Genomic DNA, 24770 nt, shown 5'->3' on the forward strand with positions numbered 1-24770 from the left:
GCATGCTATATTACAAATAAGTCTTTTCTAGTAACCTAGCTGCAATTAGACACCTTTTTACTTTCCTTAAAGTTAACAGGAAGTGCTTATTATAGCTAATTCAACACCTAATAGCTATTTCAAACCATATCTTTGTTAAGCTTTTGACTAGAGCTTTATTAAAGTATTATTTCTACTAGTTAATAAGGTGTAGTCATTAGGTTTAAGGCCTTTTTGTCTAAGCTTTTAGGCACTGCAATGTTATTTCTTGCAATAATTGTTACAAGATATATCAAAGGTTAAAGTCTCTAATTAACAGCATAAAGATTATAAAGCCTTTCTTTAAGTATATCTTAATTAAAAGGTTTAAGAATGACAAGTGTAAGAACTGCCTTTTCTATATAAGGCAAAGGTGTAGCTATTAGGCTAATATTTACAGATTAAACAATGTAAAGGCTATGCTTAAAGCTAATAATAAGAATTTCAAAAATGGTATGACTTATAAAGGTAGTAATAGAAAGCCTTTTTTAAACAATAAGGTAGTCTAGCTAGTCTTTTGCTATTAGCGCTATAATTTAACCAATCTCTTCTTTTCTTGCAGTAACAAGGTGCTTTTCTTTTTATAAGATTTAACCTTTGCATTATTTAAGTCTATTTATTGTAATCAAGCTAATGCTATATAGCTTTTAACTAGCAAATCATCTTAAGCCAAGCGCAAATACTTTGCAAACTATAGTCTTAGGCATGCTTTAGTTTTTTCTAACAATAGTTAAAGCAAGCAAGCTAATTAGTTAGAGTTGACTAAGTTGCTTTCTAAGGTAACTCTTTTCTAAGGTATCTTCTTGTAGTTTTGTAGTTTCTAATTAAGCTTCTCTTTCCTTGCATTTAAGATGCAATAGCTTTTGCTTGCTTCTTAATGCAAACCTTTAGCTACCTAGATCTAGCCTAACAGAAAGGTTTTCTTTGCTACTTAAGCCTTTTAGTCTTGCTTTTAGGCTTTGCAGTATCTAATTACAAAAGGAAATAAAGAAAGGTAGTAAAGAGTGTAAGAAATGAAGGAAAAATCTAAAAAAAAAGGCAAAACAATAAAGGAAAAAATTAGCAGTTTTTAGATTTGTTTTTGTCTTTAGAATCTAGGTAATTTCTCTTTTTTTAATTCTACTACAATTTGACTCTTGCCTTTCTAATCTTGCGCCTTTTTTAACACCTCTTTTATCCTTGCATGTAGTGTAATAATCTAATCTTTGTCTTCAATCTTATCTTTAGTATTGTCTTTAAGGCTTGCATTTAGCTAGTCTTCTTCTTTAGCTTTCCTTTTAGAAGCTTCCTGTTAAATCTTATATACCTTTTCCCTAGCATTTGCATAATTAGGCTATATTTTAGCTTTCTCTTACTTATCTAGTTCCTAGATGCTATTTTTGTCTTTAATAAACTTTTTAATCCTTGTTAAATTAAACATTTCTACTACTAGCATTTTATCTATTATCCTTAAAAAGTAAGTTCTCTTTAGGCTAATCCTAGCAATCTAGTAAGGCCTTTGCTAACAATAGCTAAGCTTTACATTCCAAGACATGTCTAGGTAACAAGGTATATTAAAGGTAAGCACAAGGTTGCCAATTTCCAATTGCTTGCTTTTTAGTTTTATTTAATGCTTGTTTTTCTAATTAGACTTTTCTGCAATCTTTTTCTAGTAGTTAGTAATTGCTTTGCAAGCTTTTTCAACATTATCTTCTTTCCTTTCTAGTACCTAAAGTTATGCTATAAACAAGTCTTTTAGCATTAATATTGTATTTTAATTAATTAGACACTAGATTAGAAAGTCTACTTCTAAAGGTAAGACTAGATTGTATCTATAGGTTAGGTAAAATAAGGTTTTGCTATGCAAGGCTTTAATCAAAGTCTAGTTACAAAAGAAGGCTTAATCTAGCTGCTTTGTCTATCTTTTTCTAATTCTATTTAAGGTTTTAGCTAGCATTGCAGCGATTAAGAGGTAACTATTCTTATTTATTCTATTTGCGCAAGTGTTGTAGGCAGAAATCTAAATCCTAAACACTTCTATATCTTTGCAAAAGTCTCTAACCACTCTTTTATTCTCTAATCTGCCATTAATAACTACAATTACTAGAAACCTATACTAGTTAAAGATGTATTTGTTTAAGAATCTTGCTATTATCCTAGAGTTGTTTTTTGTTATAGCCTTTGCTTTTAAAAAGCCTATTAGGTTGCAACAAGCCTTAATTAGATAACTTTTCCTATAATTAGCTAGCATATATTAGATGTCAATATAGACTTTCTAGAAAGGCTAGAAAAGTGCAGTTAGTATGCTTGGCTTTTCAAATTGTCTGCTATTATATTTCTAGCAAGGTTTGCAGGCTAGGATTGCCTTAGTTATTTCTATATACATCTCTTTCTACTAGTATTGGTATTTAAAGCAGTTGTATAACAAGTTGCAGCCTTAATAGCTATATTCTATATAAGCTGCTCTAATTAAAGCCTTTTAGTCTTTTAGGTTGTTAATTACCTTTTTGTAGATTAAAGCATTTTTATTCCTACATTTTCAAAAGACTTAATTATAGACAATAAACTTTAAAGCCTTCTTTTGGAATATTCAAAACGCTATATTAGTTATCTAACTTGGTTACTTAAAGGTTGTTAGGTATTTTGCAATCTCTATGCTTTTTTCTAACTAATAGCCTTTTAATAGTAGTTTAGTTTAATCTTAGGCTTGCTTTTCTTCTTTCTTGTCTTCCAAGACTTTAATAAAATACAGCTATGCGTTAATAAAAGAGTCAATATCTTGCTTTTTTTCCAAGTCTTTTAAATCTGCTAGCCTAGGCAGCTTCTTAAAAAATGCATTTGCTTTTAAGTTTTGTAATCCTTTAATATGCTTTATCTTAAAGGTAAAGTGTCTAATCTAAGCAATCTAATGCATAAAAAGCACTCTAGGCAAGTTATTAATAGCTTTATTAATCTAATAGACTAAGACTAAAGCATCTGTTTTAATTATAAAAATGCAGCTATATAGCTAATTTTTAAACTTCTTCAATGCGCAAAATAAGCCCTAGCACTCTTGCTTAGTTGCATTATACTTCTAAATAGCTAAATTTTAAATGCCACTCTTAAATCAAGCTAAATGCTATCTTCTATCTTTGCTAATCTGCTTAAAGACTACCTCTTAGCTAGTTAGGCTTGCGTTAACTACTAGGATAATTTCCTAGCTGCAAGTATAGTCTAATGTAATCAAAATAAAAGCTTTTAGCAGAAAGGCTTTAATAACTTGCATTGCCTGCTTTTAATCTTTGCCCTAGTCTTATTTAACATCTTTTTAGAATAGTCAGTTTAAAAGCTTAGCTTTCCTTGCAAAATCCTTAATCTAAAGGCAGTAAAATCCTGCTATGCTAAAAAATCCTTTAATCTAAGTTATATTCTTACAATAGTTTTATTCTTGCAACTTCTTGACTTTAGCTTGATTAGGTTCCTAGCTATTAGTTTTGCAAAGATAGCTTGTAATAATTGTTTTCTTTTTGCACTATTAGGATTTCTTGCTTGCAATGGTTAGTCTTGCAAGCTTGCAAGCTAAGAGAATCTAATTAAAGTTTTTTAAATGCTTTAAGACATAACGCTATACCCTAGGCAAGATTTTCTCTTTATTATACATAGTAGTTAGCCTTTTAACGCAGATATTGTCTATAAATAGCTAGCAAACTGTTAGGATTAGGTTGTAGAAAGTTCTAACCATTCTATGCAAGAATTAGGCTATAGAATTGGTTGCTTTTTGTAAAAAGGTGCATATTTAAAGCAGCCTAATTAGCATAGAAAACATTATAATATCCCTGCTGCAAAGGTTAAAAGAGACCTAATTGTATCCTAAGAAAAAGTCTAGCAGCAATAAGATCTTGCATATGCTATATTCTTCTATTAAGTCTTTTACTTCTAGAAGTATAAAGGCATTTTGCATTGTAACTTTGTTAAACTAGGTTATATTATTAATCAAGCATAGTCCTTTGTCTTTCTTTTAAACTAGAAACTAGGCATTCTAGTAGGCAGCATAGCTTTTTTTCAAAATCTCTCTAATTACTTGTTGTCAAAGCAAATCTATAACCTTTTCTGTCAATAGCTTAGGAATTAAGATATTCCTAACCTGCTAGGCTTTGTAAAAGACTATCCTAATCATTTGCAGTAGCATTACCAAAAAGTCTAGTCTTTTGCAGTAGGCAAAATCTTAGGCAAAGGCAGCTTCTTTTTAGTATAGCATGTAAATAAAGATTTTAGTTTCCTCTTTTGTCAAAGTCTTTATTGTCTAGCTAATAAGGCTTTCAAGTTATTCTAGCATAAGTTAGCTTTTTCTAATTAGCTTTGTAAAGCGTAGGATAATAAAAAAGTCAAATTTGCTGCCAAATTTTATAGTCTTTAAAGCTTGCTGCTATTTCTTCTGCCTTTAATTAAAGTCTTTTTCTAAAATGCTTCTATTTAACAGCTTATTGTTAATTAGATGCACTTTCTAAGCCTTTGTTTTGTAAGCTGTAAATGTCTTAACTAGCCTTTTCAAGCACTTTAAAGTCCTTTCCTTCTTCTAAATATACTCTTTACATATACATATTTCTTCCTCTTTAAACAATCTTCAAATCTCCTCTTCTATTATAGCTAGTAATAACCTAGTTATGCAGTCTAGTGTCTTTCTTTTTCTACTTGTATGCTTTTTACAAATATACCTTTAATTAGCCTAGCTAACTACTTTCTGCTAAAAAGTTTCTGCAATTAAAACTGCAGTTTGTTAAAGTAAAACCTTTATAATTCTATTTATTGCATCTTTGTCAACCCTTTCTAGTAGCCTTTCTCTTTCCTTTAGCTTTACCTATTCCAAGACATCTTGATTAAATCTAGCAACTAGTTTTAGTAAAGTGCTAGTTTCTAGTTTTTTAAGTCAACTACTAATGTCTTTAATGCATAGACAGTTGCAATAATCCTCAAATTCCTAATCAAGAAGTTAGCTTTAAGCAAGTCAAAGGCTTTGCTTTATTTAAACGTTAGACTAATGTCTTTTGCAAAAGGCATTCCTAACAATATATTATGCTTTGTCTAGCCTAGCAGCATTACAAAGAAATAGCCTAAAACCTATTGCCTAGCTACCTAAATATACTCTCTTATTTCTCCTAAGAATCTAATTAAGCGCCTTATATAATAAGCTAACAAGTAAACCTTTATTGGCTTATAAGCAAGCTTATAGCAATTAGCATATTTTACAAAGACAATATTTGCCTCTAAGCTAGTATTAAGAATAGCTTAAATTGCTGCTAATTTTTCCAAAGGTCTAACCTAAACATATATTATAGGTAAGGTATAGATTCTTGTAGCAAAGGTACCTGTCAAGGTAATGCAAGTGTTTACATTATTGTAATTAGAAAGTCTTACTAGGTTAGTATCTAAGACTTTCTTCTTGTTATCTTTAATCTCTATTATACTATTATTCTAAAAGCCTTACCTAAAGACTGCTAGCTTTAATAACTTTATTATAGTAGTCAAGGCTAAAGTCTAAGTGCCTTTCTTTTTATTCTTAAGCTTTAGATGCTTTAGTTAGGTCCTATTAATATAAAAGACTGCCTTAGCTTTCACCTTAAAGTTAGCAATATAGCTTTCTAAAGCTATAGCAAACCTAAAGCAAAGTCTAATTAAGTTAATAACATTGACTTTTATGTTTTGCTTAAAGAATTCATTTAAAAGCTTCCTAGTTTTCTCTTCTACTTTTAAGGTAAGCTGCAAGGTTAAGGTTGCTGCTAGCTTTTCCATAGCCTAATTATATAGGTTAGCTAGGTCTAAGCTTTTAAGCTTTGTTAAATCTACCCTAGCAGCCCTATCTTTAGCTAGTAGGTTTTTATATTCTAACAGATAGGTAGTGCTATTACTTAGGCAGTGTTATTTTGCCTGCAATGCAAAGATTAAGAATAGTTTCTGCTTTAATTCTAGCATAACAAAGTCTAAATTAGGCTAGTCTATCCTTTTATACTTAACTTAGTCTTCTCTTGCATAGTTAATCAAAGGTTTTAAGCAGGCTAATTCTAACTATACCAATAGGCTTTTTAGGTTAACTAGTGATAAAGTCTTTAGTATATAGCTACTAAAGAGATTTATCTAGAATCTATAATCTAGATTGCACTTTATAAACTCTTTTAGCACTTTCCCTCCTAGCTTGTCAATATAAATCCTTACAAAAGCCTTAATTACCTTGCTAATCTTATTAACTTGCTTCTTGTTTTTAAATAAGGTTCTTAGAAAGACCTTGCCCTAGGCTTTTGCATAGCCTATTTGCAAATCATTGTCTTTTATAACATATACTAAGCTTTTGTAAATGTTATAATTAAGCCTTACGCAGCAGTTATATATATGCCTAGCCATGCTATAGTAAAAGCATACTAATAGCATATACTAGCTATTTTAAAGTTAGTTGTAATTAAAAGTCTTTCTAAAGTAATAGTCTGTTTGATTATAGCTTTAATTATAGCCTTATAGCTAATCTGCATAACCTTGCAGCTAATAGTAGCCTTATAGTTTTTAAAAATACTAGATGTTAGTGTTAATAACCTTAGCATAGTTAGTGTTAGCCTACTAATACTCTTCTATTAGCCTAGTTTAAATGTCAAGCTTGCTAATTAGCTAGCTAAGCAGCTAGTTGTTTTTCTTGTAAATCTAAAGGTTGTTAATCTTGAATTTTTCAAACTCTTTGATTATATCGTTTATATAAGAGTTTTCCTGCAGCTTCTAGGCTTTTATAAAGGCTAGTTTTTCTATCTTAGTCTTTAAAGTTGACTTTTTAAAAGCAACCTTTTTTTTTTTCTTTGCTAAGCGCTTTACTAGCTTTTTGTCTATGCTAGCGTCTAACTAGTCTGTCAAATAATTAAAGTCTAAGATACTCTAGCTGCTAGTATTGTTAATTTAGTCTTTAATCTTGTTGTTAGCTTATTTTTAAAGCTTATCTGCTAGCTTGTCTTATAGAAGGTTTTTAAAAGACGTCTCTTTTAAAGCAAATCAGTTGCATAAGTCTACCTTTCTTTAATTAAAAAGCTTTTAATAAAACCACTTGGTTAAGTATTTATTATCTTAAGTCTTGCTAGCCTTTATGATAAGATAGTTATGCTTTGCAATTGCTGCTAACAATTTGTAAGCACCTAATCTAATCTTTTTCTAGTAAAAGTCAAAAAGCTTAGTCTAGAGATTAAAGTTTAACTTAAAGTCTTGACTATCTTATTGCAACTTTATTGCCTTTACATTCTCTTTCCAAGTCTTATACTTTAAAACTATCTCTATAGTAATATGCAGCCTTTTCTTTATATAATACTTAGTCTATCTCTTCTTCTGCTTGTCTATAAGCTAGCTTTAATTAGCATGTAAGCTAAAGATTTCTAGGAATTCCAAGACATTCTTGCTATTAAAGATTGTGATTTCCTTTTGCAAAGGCATTAAAAGCACTAACTTAACCTAATATTAAAAGCCTGCTATTAAAGAAAGTTCTGCTACAAGGAAAGATTTTGCCATAAGAAAAGGCATTGCTATTCTTAAAGATATTAAGGTTTAATCTTATAGCAAGCTAGAGGTAGGTTAATGTGATAGAAAGGAAGTAGGCTGCCTTAAAGAATTAGAATCTTTAGTAAAAGCCTATATAACTTGCAAGGTAGATAACTGCTTAGACTTTCTCTTTTTGTAATTTAGTCTAATTTCCTCTGCTTGCAAAGAGCTTATTATCCAATTCTTGCTTCCCTAGTCTCTATAAAAGTAGCTTGCCTTTTTTAGATATCTAATCAAAGGCTTTAGATTCTTTGCAATAACTTATCTCTACAATTTTAAGTCTTTAACAAATACTAGAATGCTTTTCAAGCTTCTTATGCCAAGAAATATAAACTATAGCAATATTATTACTATCCTAGCCTAAACATAGACTTTTGCATTATCTCTAATTATAAGTCTTTTCTTTACTGCTTTTTAAACCAGAGAGTCTTTCTTTTTAGGTTTCTCTTTTAGGCAATTCTTTCCTATCTCAACATTCTAGCACCTCTTTACACTTACATTAGCCTTCTTAGCAACTAACTAATTAGTTTATACTAGCTAGTTTTCAAGCTTCAAGATAGGTTGTCTAGTCTAGGCTTTACTAGCCTTTAGCTTTCCTAATCCTCTTATTATAGCTTTTAGCTTTAATCTTTGTCTTTTCTCTCTTTCTAATCCTAGCACTTGTCTAATCATACTCTTTTTTCTTAACATGCTACTCTTTTAGCCAATTAGGTAACTCTAGGTTTATATTATCTTATCCCAAGATCTTCTAGAAAAGGAAAGGGAAAAGAAAGGTTTTTAACGCTACTTTAGCATAATTAGGAGTCTTTTTTGCTTAACATTTGGTTGCCCTAGCAATGCAAGAAGCTAGTTGCTTTGCAAAATAAAAAAGCTACTGCTTTTAAGGCATCTTTGTATTTAGTTTGTAACAAAAGAAAAAAGTGTACTGACTAGAAGCCTTTAAAGTCAAGCTAATGCCTTAGCTTTTCTTATAGTCATGCAGTTTAATTAGACTGCAGCCTTTTAGTAAGCTTTGTAAATCAAATCCTAGATTGCCTTTCAAATATAAAGAGAAGAGATACAAAACCACCTACCTACCTACCTCTTAACGTAATATACTGCTGCTAAAGCATAGGCTTTAATAGCAATAGCTACATGATTAGCTAGCAGGTAGATAGAATTATGCTTCTTCTTTACCTCTAGCGCATATAACTAGTTAGGTGACTCTAATTAGCCTTAATATATCTTGCAGTAGTGCCTAAATCTAGTTATGTAAGTAAGGTAGGAAAATGCTAGCAGCATAATCAATTAAATTAAAAGTGTAAGAAAGGAATGAAATGCAGTAAATTAAGTATTATTGCATAGAAAGCCTCAAAATAACTAAGGTGTAAAGAGTGCTGCTTGTAAATCTATGTAAGTCTAAGTAATTAATAATAATCTTACAATTTGAAGCCTTAATTACACTCTTATATAAAAGCGTAGAAAATCTAGTCTAAAGCTGACTTATCCTAGCCTAAAGCAGCCCGTGCCTTTTCCATTCACTACGTCACTATGCAACTAGGCTAAGTCTAAACTCTTTAAATGCGTTAGCTAACTAATGCAGTCTAACTACTCATTTAGCTTAGCCTTCTTGTTGCTTGCTTTAATTAACTACCTCTTTGACTTAAACTATGCTATCTAGGTTGCATAGATTTATGTCAGCTGCTTCTCTAATGTTTTTGCACTTACTTTTACTACTACTACTAGCTTGCTACTCTAGCTAACCTTAAACCAACTGCTTCTAAAGCTTGACTAGAAAAATCACTAACAATATATGCCTGTTATCTACAGCATAACCTGCTTTTGCTTTGCTTTTTTCACTATATTACTGCCTTTAATCTAATCATTTGCCTATCTATAATCATTTTAGCAATGTCGCTGCATCTTTCTTACCTCTATGCTAACAAAGTTGCATTGGTTGCATCTTAAACCAACAACTAGTAGCTTAATAAACAGGATAGGTAAGATGGTAAGTAGCAGGAACTTAAACTTTTTCAACTTATCCTAGGTTCTTGTAATGTCTAGGATTTAGCTTATCAATTCTGCAATCCTTAACCATTTGCTAGGCTTGATAGACTTATACTTTGCTTGCAAATGACTAACAACCTTGCCTACCACGCATCTAATTCTACACTTGCATATTAGAAACAGGTATTTAGGCAAATAAACAAATAGCTTTATAGTAGTTTAAATGCATGTCTTGGCTAACTACTAAATAGCTACAACTATAGCCTTACACTACCATTTACCCCTATTCACCCTAGACAATAAGCTAATGCGTTATTAGCCTCTATAACACCACACTAGCTTAGGTGATGCTAACAAACAAAACCTACAGCTTTTCCTACCTACAAGCATTTTTACTGACTTGAAAATAGCACTAAAGATTTCGCCTGCATTTAAGCTTTATGCGCATACCAATTTTGTCAATTTTACTGCTGAAAATGTCTACAAGCTTTGCCTTCTATTTCTCTACAAGCTTTGCCCCCTGTCTTCACTAGCGCCATTTCAAATTACATAACATTTTCTTCAAGCACAGCCTATGCTTGTCGCTGTATTTAGAGGTAGGTAGTTTAGTCTACTGCATAAGTAGCTTTAAGTGATTAGCGCAAGTGCAGCCTTTAATTGAAAAGCCTTGTAATTAGTATAGTTCTGCCCTACAAGGTAGAAAAGTCTAGCTAGCCTAGCTAGCCAGTCTTACAAAGTCTTTACAAAGAGCCTGCATAAGAACACCTAGGCAGCCTTAAGTTAAAGATTGCGATAAACCTACCTAAAGGTTACAAGAGCAAGCTTTAATATACATTCTAGCCAAAAAGCTACTCAAAATAGTTTCCTACCTAATTTACTAGCAATATTGTCGCAACCACTCTCTCTCTCAAAACCTATGCTAATTAGCCACCTTGTATAAGTTAGTCAAACTAATCACCCCCATGCCTCTATCCTGCTGCCAACCCAAGTCTTGCAACCTGTTACATTTAAAGGTTAGTAAATACTTAAGCAAGTATTTAAACGTTAGTAGGAAAAAGCCTAAATACTTGACAGGTTAAGCCTAAATACTTGACAGGTTTGGTTAAAGCAAGCAAGTAAATAGTGCTTTACGCATAGATTAGTCTAATCAACGCGTTAAAGGCTTGCGCATAGCTAACGCTATTCGCAAGCTCTTAAAGTGATTTTGGTATTGCTAAAATTAGCAAAAATTAAGGTTTTTGGTAGGTTTGGTTTATATTATAACTCTGACAAATATATCCGTGCTACCAATTTATAACGCATTGGCAAAAAGCTACTTCAATAGCAATCTTGTAATATTGTACAAAGTAAAAGTGGTGATGATATTCAGTGGTTTTTACATAGAAAGCGCATAGGCTTTGACTAACCCGCGCTAGCGCATAGGCTAGGTCACAAGCCACCAAAGCCACTTTAGGCCCCGCCCTCACTGTCTATTTACAGCTAGTAAAAACCATCCTTTCTACCCCACCAAGCCTCACGCATCAGATGCATAAACAAAGGCTTACAAGTTATTTACAGATTATTTATAGACTAGGTTATTACTAGAAAATCTTTGCATTATCTTTAGAAACTTTTAAGGACAAAACTAAAGTAAATTAGATTATGTATAATGCTTTAAGGAAAAGACGTTAGGTATTTCAAAATAGCTAACCTCTTTTCCAAAGAAGAAAAGCTAGCGATTAATTTGCATAACATTAAACCTTTTACTTCTCTACTGCTTTACCACTATCACCTACCTAGCTCTTTACTCTATGTTTGTAAAACCTTTAACAGCATTGTTAGCTTTTATAACGCTATATTAACTTAGATAAAATAACTAACAAAACTTATAGCTTTTCTTACTTACAAGCATTTTACTAACTTGAAAATAGCATTAAAGATTTTGCCTGCATTTAAGCTTTATGCATATACCAATTTTGTCAATTTTACTACTAAAAATGTCTATAAGCTTTGCTTTCTATTTCTCTACAAGCTTTGCACCCTGTCTTTACTAGCGCCATTTCAAATTATATAGCGTTTTCTACAAGCATAGCCTATGTTTGTCGCTGTATTTGGGGGTAGGCTTGCAAGTCAATGTCCTTGCATGCTAGGCGCAGCTTGGTAGAGTCAGTCAACTACTCAAGCAGTCTACAATGTTCGGGTACATGACGTTATATTCTGTGGCTGTGGGAATGTAGCTACACAAAGCACCAAGCCTAGTGTGAGGCCGTGCGTAAGCGGCAAGCATGGCTCTCTAGAAGGGTGCGCACTAGAATAGCAGCTCTCTCACCTCTCTAGCTCGCCATCACCCAAGATTGGCTCCCCCCCCAACCGCTGGCTTCTTGTAGACCCCGAAGCACTAACTTCTGTGGCCCCTACCGTCGATTAGAGAACGCGGTTTCAGAACAACAGATGACAGGTCGCTCGAAGCTGCGCTGCCCACAAGCGACCCCCTCATCCTAGACTCCTCTACCGAAGAAACGCTCGTCCTTCGACTTCCCTTGGCAGGCTGCCCGCTCACCTGCTGGCTATGCTGGCCGCTCCGTCTATGGCTAGCCCTGTTGGCCCGCGACTCGGGCTGCTTCCTCTGCTCGAGCCTGGCGGCCGCGACGGCCGGCTGATACGCGAAAAGGCTCAATCCGTGGAAGAGGATTGTGTCGCCGACGTAGATATGGGGAAATAGCACGGCAAGCGGGAACTCGGGCCCGGCGTCGTGGCCCTGGCTGTTGATGCTGCCGCCACCGACGCCGCCGTCGCCATGAGTGTTCTCCCCCGGCGTGACGACGTCGTACTTCGGTCTCTCGTAGAACCAGTCTTTGCAGGCCAAGTCTGTCTCCGCCCGTACGCGCTGCTCAGCGCGCTGGAGGGGTAGCCAAAGGGCCATGGCAGCCCCAAACCGCTCTGCCAGGTCTGCCGCGAACAGCCGTCGCCGGTCGTCGCCGCCCAACCACGGCTCCAGGGCTGCGCATACTCTCTCAGCCGCCTGGGGGGCACAATGTTCCACGCCGTTGGACTCGGCCAAGGCCCGGGCCAGCTGGCAGCGGGTGACAGTGGCCTCGAGGGGGTGACTCGACTCTAACCATTTCAGGACTTTTGTTAGCCCGTCGACCAGGACGTCCGACACGCTGTCGGAGACGTGCAGGTCGGTGAAGATGCACCGGGACAGCTCTTTGGCTACGAGAGCCTCGGCAAGGGCGCACCGCATCGCCCGAGCGACTGGCGAGTTGGAGATCGGTTGGGGGATCTGCATCAGTGTCGTACCGGAAACGTCGACAGGTACCTTTGCGCGAAAGTCGTGAGCCAGGTGACGCAGGATGACGTAAACAAAGGTTCAGAAGAATGCCGCAGGGAACGCTTACTACCGGTTGTAGGATGTGATTTTCAAAGTGGTTCCATATAAGCTCGTGCAACCCGGTGGCTAAATCCTCAAGCTCATGCTGACTGAGCACGACTGGCGGTTAGTTATCGCCTGAACAACTCGGGATATAAGCGTCGCACTCACAGTCTCTCAGTGTCTAGTGGCAGAATCCCAAGCTTGTCCTTCGCATCCTTGGCCTTCTTTCGGTATTCATTGAGCCTGCGGTTTGTCTGCTTGAGCTCCAGCTCTCTCATTTCGCAAAGATCGTCCAGCGCCACCTTGTCGCTCCGGTACTTCTCGACCTCGCCGGCCAGCGCCTTCCTCCCCTCGCGAAGCTCGTGATTCTCAGCCTTGATCTTCTCCGCCGCCGTGGCCGTGGCCTCGAGCTCGTTCCGCAGCTGGGCGAGATTATTTAGGTCGTCGGCGTGACGGCTCTTGTCCGCATCCCAGGCCTTGTACTTTTCCCCGTAGTCCTCCATCATGCACTCTTTGTAGTTCTCCAGACCGGCTATCTTCTTTTGTAGCTCGCGCACGTCTTCGTCCCTCTTCGCGAGGAGGCCTTCCATTTCGTTCTGCAACCTGGCCGCCTCACGCTCCCGATTCTGCGCCTCCTGCTTCAGGGCTGCCTGGCTGCCGAGGAGATCGCCATAGTCCTGCACGCCTTCGCTGCTCCTACACAACGTTTCGAGGTCGCTGACAATCTTCTGGAGCCCCGTCGCGAATTTCTTCCCGTCGCCGGTTGAGGCCGCTTTGCCCAAACCAGTGCCGTTGCTGGCTGCTCGCTTTCCCTTTTCTGACATTGCGCCGGGTTTCCCCTGCGGGAGACAGTATCTGCGGATGCCGTTAAAGGGTGGGTCTCGACCTTACTTTTGGTACAAGAGCAGCTGGTAAGCAACTCTCGACGCTCCCACCACAGTTGAAAGATCTGGTAGGAAGCTCCCCAGCGCAGCCTTGCGGCACGCGCCGAACCCCGCCTTATCTTAACCTCGCCCCTTTTTGCGATTGGCATAGTCCCCGCGCCCGCTCGCCTCATTTTCATGCCATTGCAGATGGCAAACACGGCTGTGATAGGCTTGCACAGCTGTGGGAGGCCCAATATGTGAGTGGGACTACTCTTGATTGGACATCGCGACGTCGTCCCTACATGGGGCAACGCCGACAATGAGCAAGCATTACAACGATTCTGCATTTCTTAGGCAATCACGACTGCCCGCTAGAGCTTGTCACTTCTGGCGAACTCTTGACCTTGTGCATATAGATGGAGGGTCCCGCTCGCTTTGGGAACGAAGTTGCCTGGAGTCTAGGATGAGCTCTGAACCTTCCTACTAGGCCAAGCTCACGCTAATCACTTGAAGCCACTTCATGCGGCAGACCCAGCCACCTCAGCCACCTCAGCCACCAGGCTTTCCTAGGCCCCGCGCGTGGGGGCCGGTGTAATATTGGCCCGGGCCTTCGAGGCGTTACACAGCCCCACTCCTCCGTCGCTTGTGAGTCACCTAACGACCAGCCCCGCGCGCAGGGGCCAGGTGCTGGGCTTATCGCCTAGCAGATAATCAAGAAAGGCCGTTTGCAGCCCAATGTAAACGACAGCAAAGAAGGGTTTGTGGGGAGACGGAAGGCCATATTTGCAGCACAGGGTCGATACTGGAGCTGGTCGAGTTCACGACGAATGCGCACCTGGCCCCATGCCGGCCAGTTCAATAGATCGGCTGGGTCGACTGATGACGCGGCGGCCTTGATGATTGATCATGCGGCCCCGCGCCCCTTTGCCGCTGTCCATGGGATGTTGTTCTGCCTGAGGTTAATTGTCAGTCATAATGGAATTTTTCATTTTGCCAAGGGCGATTGAGGTGTTCCTCGAGTCTCCAGGCGCAATGCTGGGTGTGCAAATTATCGGGCAGGAATGGATCGAACACTGACCTAAGAGAGAATCTCACTGTCATAATTTGAGGGGAGCTGGCAACGGCAACGGCTATTGCCTACGTCGGCTTGCTAATTAAGCGAGCCGACATCAACTTCCATCAGAATGTTCCCCCTCAACAGTGCCTCTCCCTTCATCACCTTCCAAGTCTTCCGCACATTCATCTCCAGCTTGGCTCAGAGCACCTATCAGGATAAGCCACACAGACGCTGTGTGAGACTTATGGTCCACAATATCACTATTCTCAGATGGTTAGTCACGTGCTTCGCTTAATGCTTATGTGTGGATTTGGATCCCACTTACAACCCAGACATGCCTGGCTCGTTCTTGAGATCGTCGTCCAGGTATCTCAAGCGCTTTATACCGATAGGGTCACTCCCAAAACGCACAAACTGGATGGTGACCTCGGGGCGCCACATGCCCCGCTGTTGCATGTCCCTGACAAGCGACTTCACCGTGCCTTCCACCCCGCCGCCGGGCCCTGTCGCCCCATGCTGCCAGATCCCATCTGTAAAGACGGTGATGGATGTTGGGCCGCCATGGCGGACCACTTCCTTGATCACCGTGTTCAAGGAATGCTCCATGTTACAGGCTCCGGCCTTGAAGTGTTTAAGGTGATTGTGGATCCTGTCGACGAGATGTTTCGTGGCCCGCTTCAACCCTAACCTGGATGTGCCTTTGTAGGCCACCTCCGGACGCGAGGCGAAGCGCAACTCGATGCCGTCGCGATCGGCAGCCTTGACTATGTACATGAGTGCTTCGACTGTCTCTCTCACTTCCTTTCGATGCTTCACATCGTCTCCGAGTCGTCGATCACAAAGACCTGTTCACGATCTTGGAAGGTCGAAAGAACCTCGTCGCGTCCGGAAAGGATATGCCGTCTTCCCCACCACCAAGCCATGAGATGCATTCACTGTAAACACATCCCAGAGACCATACATCAGAGTCAAGTGGGACTTCTCTGGCGCTATGCTCCTCTTCAAGATAAATCCTGGATGCCTCTGGGGCACCTAATTGGCATGTCAGTAATTACGACGGGCCTTGCAGTTCGGGTCGTGGAAACTTGCAGTACGTCCGACTCCCATCGTTATCCTGCCTGCCTGAATTTGATGCCAGGATGGTCTGTATCTCGGAAGTCGCGCCGAAATTCGCAAGCTTCAATCGAAATTTGAACGGTGACCCCTCTTGGTCTTCAAATACAAGTATGTTGGACGGCTTGATGTCTCGGTGAGCACTGTTGCAAGTCAATCGTCAGCGACATGAAAAACCGCGAGGGACAGTTTACTTACCAGCCAATGCGACTGGGTTGATCAGTCTTGGACTGCGCAGTCCGTCGTAGGTGGTGCAGTTGGTCCAGGGCTTGGAGTATTGCCACCAAGCTCTCCCAAAATGCCTTCGTTTGTTCCAGATTTCTTGGCTGTTGGTTGCGCTTCAATATGTCGAGCAGATTGCCACCGTTCGCATACTCCAAGATGACGACCCCTTTTACATCCCGTTCAAAGGATCCAAAATATTTCACAATATGTTCGCAGTGGTTATCGGCGACCTCCAAGGCGTCAACCTCCTTGGTCCAAGCCTCGCGGCTCTCCGCCATCTGGTACTCCTTGAACACGACTGTTCTCTGCGGCAGGTTAGTTAGCAGAGCGAACACAAATTCCGACTTGTAGGGATGTATTTGGACGAACATGGGGGAAATCGGTGCAGTCCTCTTGAAGCTGGACCTTTCTCACGACGGTGGTGGTGGAGGCGGCGACATGGTCGGTCAGTGTCCCGTCGTAGACGACAGGCAACACGCAGCGCTTGTCTAACTTGCGTTTATGCATTCTACGGTCCTTGGTGAACTGGACTGGGAAGAACGGCCATTGCGATTGGCGGAAACCCTCCAGCACTGCCGTGAACGCCGGTGTTGGGACCCTACGATAGGGGCCGCTATTGGGGTCCATCGGTAAGTGTACATCGTCCCAGTTGGCCGAAATGAAATCATCAGTGAATTCCGGTCGGCCAATGAACACAAGTATGGACCAGACACGCAAATAGGACTCTGCAATAGTTCGTGAACACCCAGCAATGGGAGGTTGATGTAAATCGAGGACCTTGGCGATTTCTGACTCTTCCCAATGCTGCTTCAGAGCCGAGTGACTGATGTACCAAGCCTCGTTTCCACATCCGTCGATGCCTGTTCTTTGGTTTTCACTCACAAGATCCTCGAAGCTCTTATCTCTGTACAAGGCGGGCGAGTTGATGTTGTTGCCAGCTGCCTCCAGCGATGGAGTCGGCAGCGGCATATGTGCTTCGCAAAAGCAGGACCATGCTGACGTGGACGGGACCGAGTGGACGACGGCTCTTATCGACCTCTCGACGAATGAGCAGAAGAGGGAATGGTCCCTGCGGCTGAACCAACGGTCGCATCCAGTCCATGTTCACAGTCGCCTCTCGCCGCCGTCCCTGGTAGTTGAGAACTCGGCCCAATTAACATATCTGATTGACACACTAATATAGCACGGCTCATTAGCGTCCACTAATGCCGGGGAGCTTCAGCATTAAGTCGAATATGTCTGCATGAGTACTTTTACTCGATGAGAGCGTACAAGTAGTTTGTCAAGTGGACCGGAAATGCTTCGATCAGGGAGGCTTGGCATTATGTAAAAAGGATTTCATTGCATCGTCTTCAAGCGGGAAAGTAGGTACCATCATGTAAGATAATTGTCCATAGACCATCGGCACACCACCATGGCTCATCTCAATGGGCAGGAAAAGGAATTAGACGCTTGACTAGAGCGGAGTCGCCTGTAGAGTAGATAGGACCTCGCAAAATCCAGCTAACATGTTACGACGTTCTTACAGTAATTAATTATACCACAGCATCACTCAGGCTTAGCAAAGTTCGGCCTCACCCACTCCGCAGTTGCAATGCGCAGCCTCTTCCCGAAGATCCAGACCGGCAGCACGGATAGGGAGAATACCCCCATCAACAGTGTGAACATACCAAACACCAGCGCGACACCATCACGGTCAATCCAAGTGCCGACAACAAACGACCAGACGAAGCCCAAAATAGCGCGGAAAAGTGTTACACACAAGACTAGCAGCGGTGTTAGGGCTGTGCACAACTCAAGACATGAGGACCAAGAAAACTTACAGCAGTCACCGGAGAGGCCTCCATAGGCATCCAGGATGTAGTTGAAGCCGACCGATCCCACCTGCATGAGCGAGAAACAAATGAGACCCAGTCCAAAACAGAGGCCGACCCAGCCATGCGGCGAAGGATTCGCGGCGCACAGGCCAAACACGAGAGGTCCCATGGTGGCGATGACAAGCGACGGCAGCATAAGGGGCAGCCTTGTCTCGGGCTCCGCATAGCCGTGGACCTCTCTTTTGGCATTGCGCTTAGACCACCAGTCGGTGGAGAGGTACGCATAAACGAGGCCCAAGAGGCCGCCGATCAAGCCGCCGATGTTGAAGAGGCCGTTGCTAGAGCCCCAGAGGTACGGCGGGGCGGTGAGCAGCTGAGGGCCTACGACGCTGGCGGTGACGATCAAGCCGACCAAGCCACCGTAGTGCAGGATGACCATCCACGTTCCGGGGAGCCGCAGCGTCAGGTAGGGCATCCAGAGGCGCTTGAGGAGTCCCGGACGATAGATGCCGACCTTGAGTGATCTGGCGAAAGTGAAGGGAGCGTAGCCACCTGGTGGTGGCGCAAGTTCAGCGTGGGCTGCCTCTCCAAACGCTGCCGTTTTCTCCAGTGCGCTCTCCTCCGAGTCCGGCGCGCCATTTGGCGAAGTATGGCGCTCAAAGAGGGTCTCCGGGAGGAAGAAGAAGCACATCAGGAACAAGATGCCGGAGATGATGGCGGGAATGTACATGGTCCAGCGCCAGCCAAGGCTTCCGGTGATGTATCCGCCGACGAGACCACCCAAGGGCGCACCGACAACAAGGCAGACGGTGTAAACGGCCTGCAGGAAGACACTTAGATGGTGCATCAACTGGGAGGGGATCAATGTCCCTAGGAGTTAGACTTACCATTGCTCGACCCCTCTGGTGCACGAAGAATACCTCACCAATGACGACAGCGTTGACAGCGTCTGCAGCACCGCCACCGCATCCTGCACGTATCTTGTCAGCTTCCGTCATTGGGGCAGTGGGCGGGATATGTGTAGCGCGTGCATACCTTGAATGAGTCGCCCAGCAAGAAGACTATTAAAAGACGTAGCCTTGCCACACCACACCGAGCCGCCACAGAGGATCAGAAGGTTGACGAGGATGATAGGTCGGCGTCCAAACGCTTGGTTGGCAACGAGTCAGTCGTGATATAATTATCGCAGAGACGTTGTTGGTCGCGAGGGAATGCTCACTGTGTGATAACGGCACCCACCACACGGCAGACGCGCCAAGCATAAGGCTGTTAACGGCAATGAGGTGGGCCAGGTGCGAGAAGGGTACGAGGCCGGTAGGCGGCCCGTCTGGATGGAATGTCGCGAAAGCCGTCACTAGGCTGGGCAGTGCACTGGCGAGGACGGCGCTCTGCACGTTGGTGACGATGGCGTACAGGCCCATCAGGACCAATACGACCTGTTTCCGCCAGAGCGGCCAATTGAGTGGGTCTGCCGGGTCGGCAGACGGCTCGGGCACAAGATGGATGTGCTTCTCCTGAACCGTGTGGTCCTCGCTCTCGGTGCGAACGAGGTTGGTGTCTGAGAACACGTCTTGGTCAGCCCACAGTGTAGGGGTTTCCTCGTCAATCGTCGCCTGGGTATTGTGTGGACGTACCAATCAAATGCGATGTCCCCGGCGGCATCGCATCGCTAACCTCTTGCTTCGACAAGCTAAAGGCGTGTCTGAGTTTCGACATGTTGCCGATCTGTCGCTCTACAGATTAGGTTGAGTGACGCTCGAAGGTGGAAACCTCTTTGGATGAGTCGGAAATGTGGATGACAAGTGAACGGATGGATGGGTAGAAGCGTGATACGTTAGAAGTGGGCAATTAAGTCTAGTATATATATAGACAGTAGATCGGATCTACCAGTAAAAGAATAAACATGGCCTTACGAGGAAAAGTGCGCTTCAGCCCAAGCTTCGCATGTACCACTAGTGACAATGGTTACAGTAACTAGTAGTATGCGGGGAATCCCTGTCCATACCCCATACCCCATATTTTGAGTAGCATATCACTGCAGGTATCAAAGTCTAATCTGCGAGCACTGCATGGGTATGAGTAAGAGGTGAACAGGCCTAGATGAAGGCCTCTTCCCAATAATTACACATAACTACCACTATCACTATACTGCTACTGCTATATGAGTTTATACCTTTTTTTTAAAAACGGTAGAAGTAGAGTTCTTGCGCAGCCCCAGTAGATTCTACCTAATTAACTGGCTCCACATAGAGGGCTCGAGTTTGGGTCGCAAATCGGCAGGACCTTGCGGCTCCGGCTCCGGGTGCCCACCCCCGCATTCCCCTCATCAAATGCAGGTACTAATCGCAATCACATCCCTCCACATCCCGGCCAGCATCTCCGGCACTTGACCTCGGGATTAGTCTTCAAGATCCTGACTGTGCAAGAATCTCGGATATAACGATGGTATTTGGGGGAAGAGAATGGCTCGCCTCATAGCCTGCCATAGATCTTTTCGATACTTACACTCACGTGCGTAGTCCTCACTCACACAACAGCGTCGCTCAGAAAGCCTCCAGACATGTCTTCCTCGATAGAAACCAGGTTGTTTATCAACAACGAGGCAAGTGAAGCTGCTGTGCCAGACAGTCAGGCGTATCAAGTAACCGCAGCGTCTACGTCGTTCCAGCCTGCTGACCACTTCTGCAGTTTGTCGAATCCAAGACCGAGAAGACCTACAAACTCTACAACCCAGCCACGGACGAGTTTGTCGCCGATGTACACCAAGCAGGGGCTCAAGATGTTGATGCCGCCGTTGCCGCCGCGGAAGCGGCGTTCCCGGCTTGGAGAGACACCCCCGTCCATGTCAAGGCTGGCTTGTTCAACAAGCTGTCGACGCTGATCAGTCAGAGCAAGGAGGAGTTGTGGAACCTGGAGAGGATGGCAATGGGCCGGTCAGTATATGCGGGGCGTGTCCACCACCAAAGTGTGCACTTCTGACGCTTTTTGCCTCAGTACCTTTGGATTTGCACATTTTGAAGTGATGGGCTGCGCTGGCCTAATGGCGCAGCATGCCGGCATTGCGCTGCACGTCCAGGGCAAATCGAGCCTGAATACCCCCGGCATGATCACCTTCACGTTGAAGCAGCCGTATGGCGTTGTGGCCGGCATCTTGCCCTGGAACGTCTCCTTGATCATGTTTGCCATGAAGACCGCCCCTGCTCTGGCAACCGGTAACTGCGTGATCATCAAGTCGAGCGAGAAGTCGCCGTTGGGGGTTCTGAAGGTCGCGGCGCTGTTCAAGGAGGCCGGCTTTCCCCCTGGGGTCTTGAATATCGTCACAGGGACGGGGCCTACCACAGGCAGTCTGATTGCGAGCCACATGAAGATCCGCAAGATCGCCTTTACCGGCTCGATTGCCACGGGTAAGAAGGTCATGGCCGCAGCCGCAGCCTCAAACCTGAAGAATGTCACCCTGGAGCTTGGTGGCAAGTCTCCCGCCATCATCTTCGGTGACGCCGATATCCAAAAGGCCGCTCTCGCGTAAGTCGGGCTGTTCAGAGAGTCCCGCCAGCTTCCATATTGACATGCTCGCACTAGCGTCCAGATGTCGATCCACCTCAACAGTGGGCAGCACTGCCAAGCCAACAGCAGAGTCTTCGTGCACGAGTCAATCGCCAACGAGTTCACGGAAGCGCTCGTGAAGTTGATGACGAGCCGGTCCATCGGTGACCCATCAGATAAGTCCGTCTTCCAAGGCCCCCAGGGAGACAAGATACAGAAGGAGCGCATCGTCTCCATCCTCGAGCAGGGCAAGAAGGACGGCACGGTGCTGTGCGGCGGCAAGGCGGCTGATGTGAACGGCAAGGTTCGTCTCCTCCATGACTCGATGGTATCTTCGCGTACAAACTTAGGCTCACTTTACCACGCTTGGTAGGGCCACTTCATCGAGCCGACCATCATCAAGGACGTGGGGGACGCCTCGATCCTCGCAACCGAGGAGATCTTCGGCCCCGTCGTAATCCTCAACACATTCAAGACCGACGAGGAGGCGCTCGAGCGTGCAAACAACACCGAGTACGGACTGTACAGTGCGTCGCCACCAAATTCTCCGTTTCTCCTCTGCTGCTCTCAATCCCCGCTGACCGCTTCCCACCCCATTAGGCTCCATCTATACCAAGGACGTCGAACGCGCGCTCAAGTTTGCAACGTTCCTCGAGGCAGGCGCCGTCGGGCTGAATTGTTCGGCGCCCACGCAGGGCATGGACATGCCGGTGTCTGGCTGGAAGCAGTCGGGGATTGGCAGCGAGATGCACATGTACGGCGTGGAAAACTACCTGCAGACCAAGGCGGTCTACATGAAGTACGAGGATGTGCCCTTCCACTGATGTGGCGGCGTGGCAGACGGGAGGTGTGTGATGCTAAGAGATCTCCACGTAAGTAGACAACTGCACCGGGACACGTATTAGTTATAGGCAACTTGTGTCTGCGTCAACGGATGCAAACACACAGGTTTAGATACAATGACGAACAGAAAATCCCCCACGAGTGTTGGTTGGAGTAGTGTGCTCGCACATGTAGTAAAGTGTTCGCAAGCTTGCTGTTCTGTAGAGACTGCAACGTGTCGCCGGGTGCAGGTCTCACGAATGCGATGACCAACGAATGTGATAAATGTTCAGCGAGCTATGGCCGCTGGATGGGCACAGAGCCTAGTATATGTAGAGGTAATAGCTATTCAGTATTGACTGATGGCAGGGAAAGAAAATATTATGTGGTGTTACTTCTAGGAAAAGTGGTGAGGTTAAACGTGCCAATCATACCACCTTTACACTGGTGGTGACATGTTGAGAGGAGAATGGCATGATTACAGACAGCCCATATTGTTGATAGATCAACATACGAGAGATAGAATGTGCCGGCGCATTTCCCCGAGTTTGGCCAAGTCAACACGACTGCCAGTTCATTGTTGCAGCGCGACGACTAGAAGCCTCATTATACAGCAGGAGACCACCAAGCGTTACGCCCTAAGATCATCATCATGTTGTGAGTTGCGCTTGTCCATTCCATCTATCTGACTAGACCGAAGTTGCCAACACATGTATGCAGTTGGGGAGAATGGAGGTGTGGAGAGAGAGACTACTCTAATCGATCTGCTAATCCTGCAACTTGGTAAAATGAGGTAGAGACTTTGTCCAACCACTCACGACCACTCGACAACTTGTCTCTCGAGCGTCTTCCCCGCCTTGAGCTTGTCCAGCGCCTCGTCAATCTTGTCGATCTGAACCAACTCCACCTGCGGCAGGATGCCGTCCTCAACGCCCAGCCTGACCGCGTCCTGGATATCCTTGGTGCTGCCATTACACTGCGCGACGAGACTCAGGCCCTTGGTCATCATGTGGCCTGTGTGAAAATGCACCATGCTCGGCCCAATGCTCACGATCCGCGCCCCCACCGCCGCATAGTCTATTGCCTGGCTGTAGCTCGCCGGGTTCGCCGAACACACCACCACGCCGTGCGCGCCGCTCCCGTCTGTCGCCTTCATGATGCGAGACACGACCGTGTCGGCAGTCTCGTAGTCCACGAACGCGTGCACGCCCATGGCCTCGCAGACGGTCGCCTTCTGAGCACTGTCGATGGCTACAACGTTGAGGCCCATATGCAGGGCGTAGCGGCAGGCGAGGGCGCCGACGCCGCCGGCGGCTCCAGTGACGCAGACCCATTTGCCGGGGGTGGTGACGCCGGTGGCGCGGAGGCCGGCGAGGGCGGTGCCGCCGGCGCAGAGGAGGGGGGCGATGCGCGTGGCAGGGACCGTGGTGGGCGGGATGGAGATGAGTGAGGCGGGCGAGATTGTGACGTATTCTGGGGGAGGGGGGGGAGTCAGCAATGCGCAAAAGTAGGATACGCGTTGGACAGAGATATGCAGAGCAGAAGATGATGGCAGCACTCACCCTGAAACGTGCCGTTTGTCTGATAGCCATTCATCTTCTGTTTCTGGCACAGGTTGTCATCGCCGCGATTGCACTCGGTGCAGCTCCTGCACACCTCGGAGCGCCATCCCATGCCGACCCTGTCGCCGACCTTGAACGCCGTGACCTTGTCGCCCACGGCCACGACGATGCCCACGCCCTCGTGGCCTGTCACGAGTGGGCGCTGCGGCACCTTGGGCGCGGGCGGGTAACCCTCGCGCGGGTTAACGTCGCCGCTGCAGACGCCCGAGGCCTGCAGCTTGACTAGCACCTCATTGGCGCTGGGCTCCAAGACGGGGAAGTCGGTGCGGAAGGTATGGGGCTTGCCATACTCCTCGGTGAGGACGGCGGCGCTCTGAACGCTGGGAATGTCCGTGGTGGTCATCTTTGGCGGACGTGTTGGAGGCAGGAGGGCGTGTTGTGGGGGAGAAAGAGGTGAGCGGTGCTATCAGGTTGCTTGGTGCTTACAGTCTAGTCCGTCGTTGCTCTATCGCCAATTACAGGGTAGATAAATCAGACTCCGCCAGAGCCTCGTATGTGAGGCGGCATATGAAGCGGCATGTGAAGCGGCATGTGAAGCGGCATTGGATGCTGGCAGCGCCAACGACTGGCACATCCGGGCACATGCCCTACCTGCCCGAGCTTTACGCCTGTATAACGGACCCGGGGAAGCCCGTCATCCCGAGCCGATCGGTTAACTGTTGGTGTAATGCATCTAAGCAAGCTCCTCTCCACACTATTCCCGAAGACCCCCCACCTTTCCGAGGTGTCTTTGCTCACCTTTCGCCGCAATTACATGCGCTGCACAGTTTGGCCTAAAACTCCCTAGCGTGCTGCTGCTGGGTCCTTCCCACAGTCACCACCTTGTAT

General features: G+C 44.5%; 6 protein-coding genes across 6 annotated transcripts; 1 reads left to right on the forward strand and 5 right to left on the reverse strand.

The window, feature by feature from the left end:
• Nucleotides 1-11697: 11697 nt before the first annotated feature.
• On the reverse strand, nucleotides 11698-13882 carry QBC33DRAFT_593620 (uncharacterized protein). Its single transcript, XM_060431745.1, has 3 exons — nucleotides 13046-13882; nucleotides 12903-12984; nucleotides 11698-12823 (listed from the first exon to the last, which is right to left on the reverse strand). The coding sequence occupies exons 1-3, from the start codon at nucleotides 13699-13701 to the stop codon at nucleotides 11903-11905; spliced, it is 1659 nt and encodes a 552-aa protein (XP_060281115.1). The 5' UTR covers nucleotides 13702-13882; the 3' UTR covers nucleotides 11698-11902.
• Nucleotides 13883-14910: 1028 nt separating this feature from the next.
• On the reverse strand, nucleotides 14911-15574 carry QBC33DRAFT_593622 (uncharacterized protein; the record flags this gene model as incomplete). The annotated part of the gene is made up of 1 exon (XM_060431746.1): nucleotides 14911-15574. One exon carries the CDS (start codon nucleotides 15572-15574, stop codon nucleotides 15122-15124), a length of 453 nt encoding a protein of 150 aa, XP_060281116.1. The 3' UTR covers nucleotides 14911-15121.
• Nucleotides 15575-15851: 277 nt separating this feature from the next.
• On the reverse strand, nucleotides 15852-17107 carry QBC33DRAFT_571906 (kinase-like domain-containing protein; the record flags this gene model as incomplete). The annotated part of the gene is made up of 3 exons (XM_060430632.1): nucleotides 15852-16056; nucleotides 16112-16443; nucleotides 16508-17107. The coding sequence occupies 3 exons, from the start codon at nucleotides 17105-17107 to the stop codon at nucleotides 15852-15854; spliced, it is 1137 nt and encodes a 378-aa protein (XP_060281117.1).
• Nucleotides 17108-17686: 579 nt separating this feature from the next.
• On the reverse strand, nucleotides 17687-19671 carry QBC33DRAFT_561189 (MFS general substrate transporter; the record flags this gene model as incomplete). Its single annotated transcript, XM_060430114.1, has 6 exons — nucleotides 17687-17904; nucleotides 17962-18775; nucleotides 18843-18925; nucleotides 18991-19104; nucleotides 19175-19513; nucleotides 19590-19671. 6 exons carry the CDS (start codon nucleotides 19669-19671, stop codon nucleotides 17687-17689), a joined length of 1650 nt encoding a protein of 549 aa, XP_060281118.1.
• Nucleotides 19672-20029: 358 nt separating this feature from the next.
• On the forward strand, nucleotides 20030-22322 carry QBC33DRAFT_612653 (retinal dehydrogenase 2; the record flags this gene model as incomplete). The annotated part of the gene is made up of 6 exons (XM_060432499.1): nucleotides 20030-20596; nucleotides 20644-20888; nucleotides 20950-21477; nucleotides 21535-21802; nucleotides 21872-22025; nucleotides 22099-22322. Exons 1-6 carry the CDS (start codon nucleotides 20516-20518, stop codon nucleotides 22320-22322), a joined length of 1500 nt encoding a protein of 499 aa, XP_060281119.1. The 5' UTR covers nucleotides 20030-20515.
• Nucleotides 22323-23057: 735 nt separating this feature from the next.
• Nucleotides 23058-24471, reverse strand: QBC33DRAFT_621547 (chaperonin 10-like protein). Its single transcript, XM_060432808.1, has 2 exons — nucleotides 23883-24471; nucleotides 23058-23793 (listed from the first exon to the last, which is right to left on the reverse strand). Exons 1-2 carry the CDS (start codon nucleotides 24283-24285, stop codon nucleotides 23135-23137), a joined length of 1062 nt encoding a protein of 353 aa, XP_060281120.1. The 5' UTR covers nucleotides 24286-24471; the 3' UTR covers nucleotides 23058-23134.
• Between the last annotated feature and the right edge of the window lie 299 nt (nucleotides 24472-24770).

The sequence above is a fragment of the Phialemonium atrogriseum genome, assembly GCF_030411735.1.
Source record: "Phialemonium atrogriseum strain 8032-3 unplaced genomic scaffold QBC33scaffold_21, whole genome shotgun sequence".
In the NCBI taxonomy this organism is placed as follows: domain Eukaryota; kingdom Fungi; phylum Ascomycota; class Sordariomycetes; order Cephalothecales; family Cephalothecaceae; genus Phialemonium; species Phialemonium atrogriseum.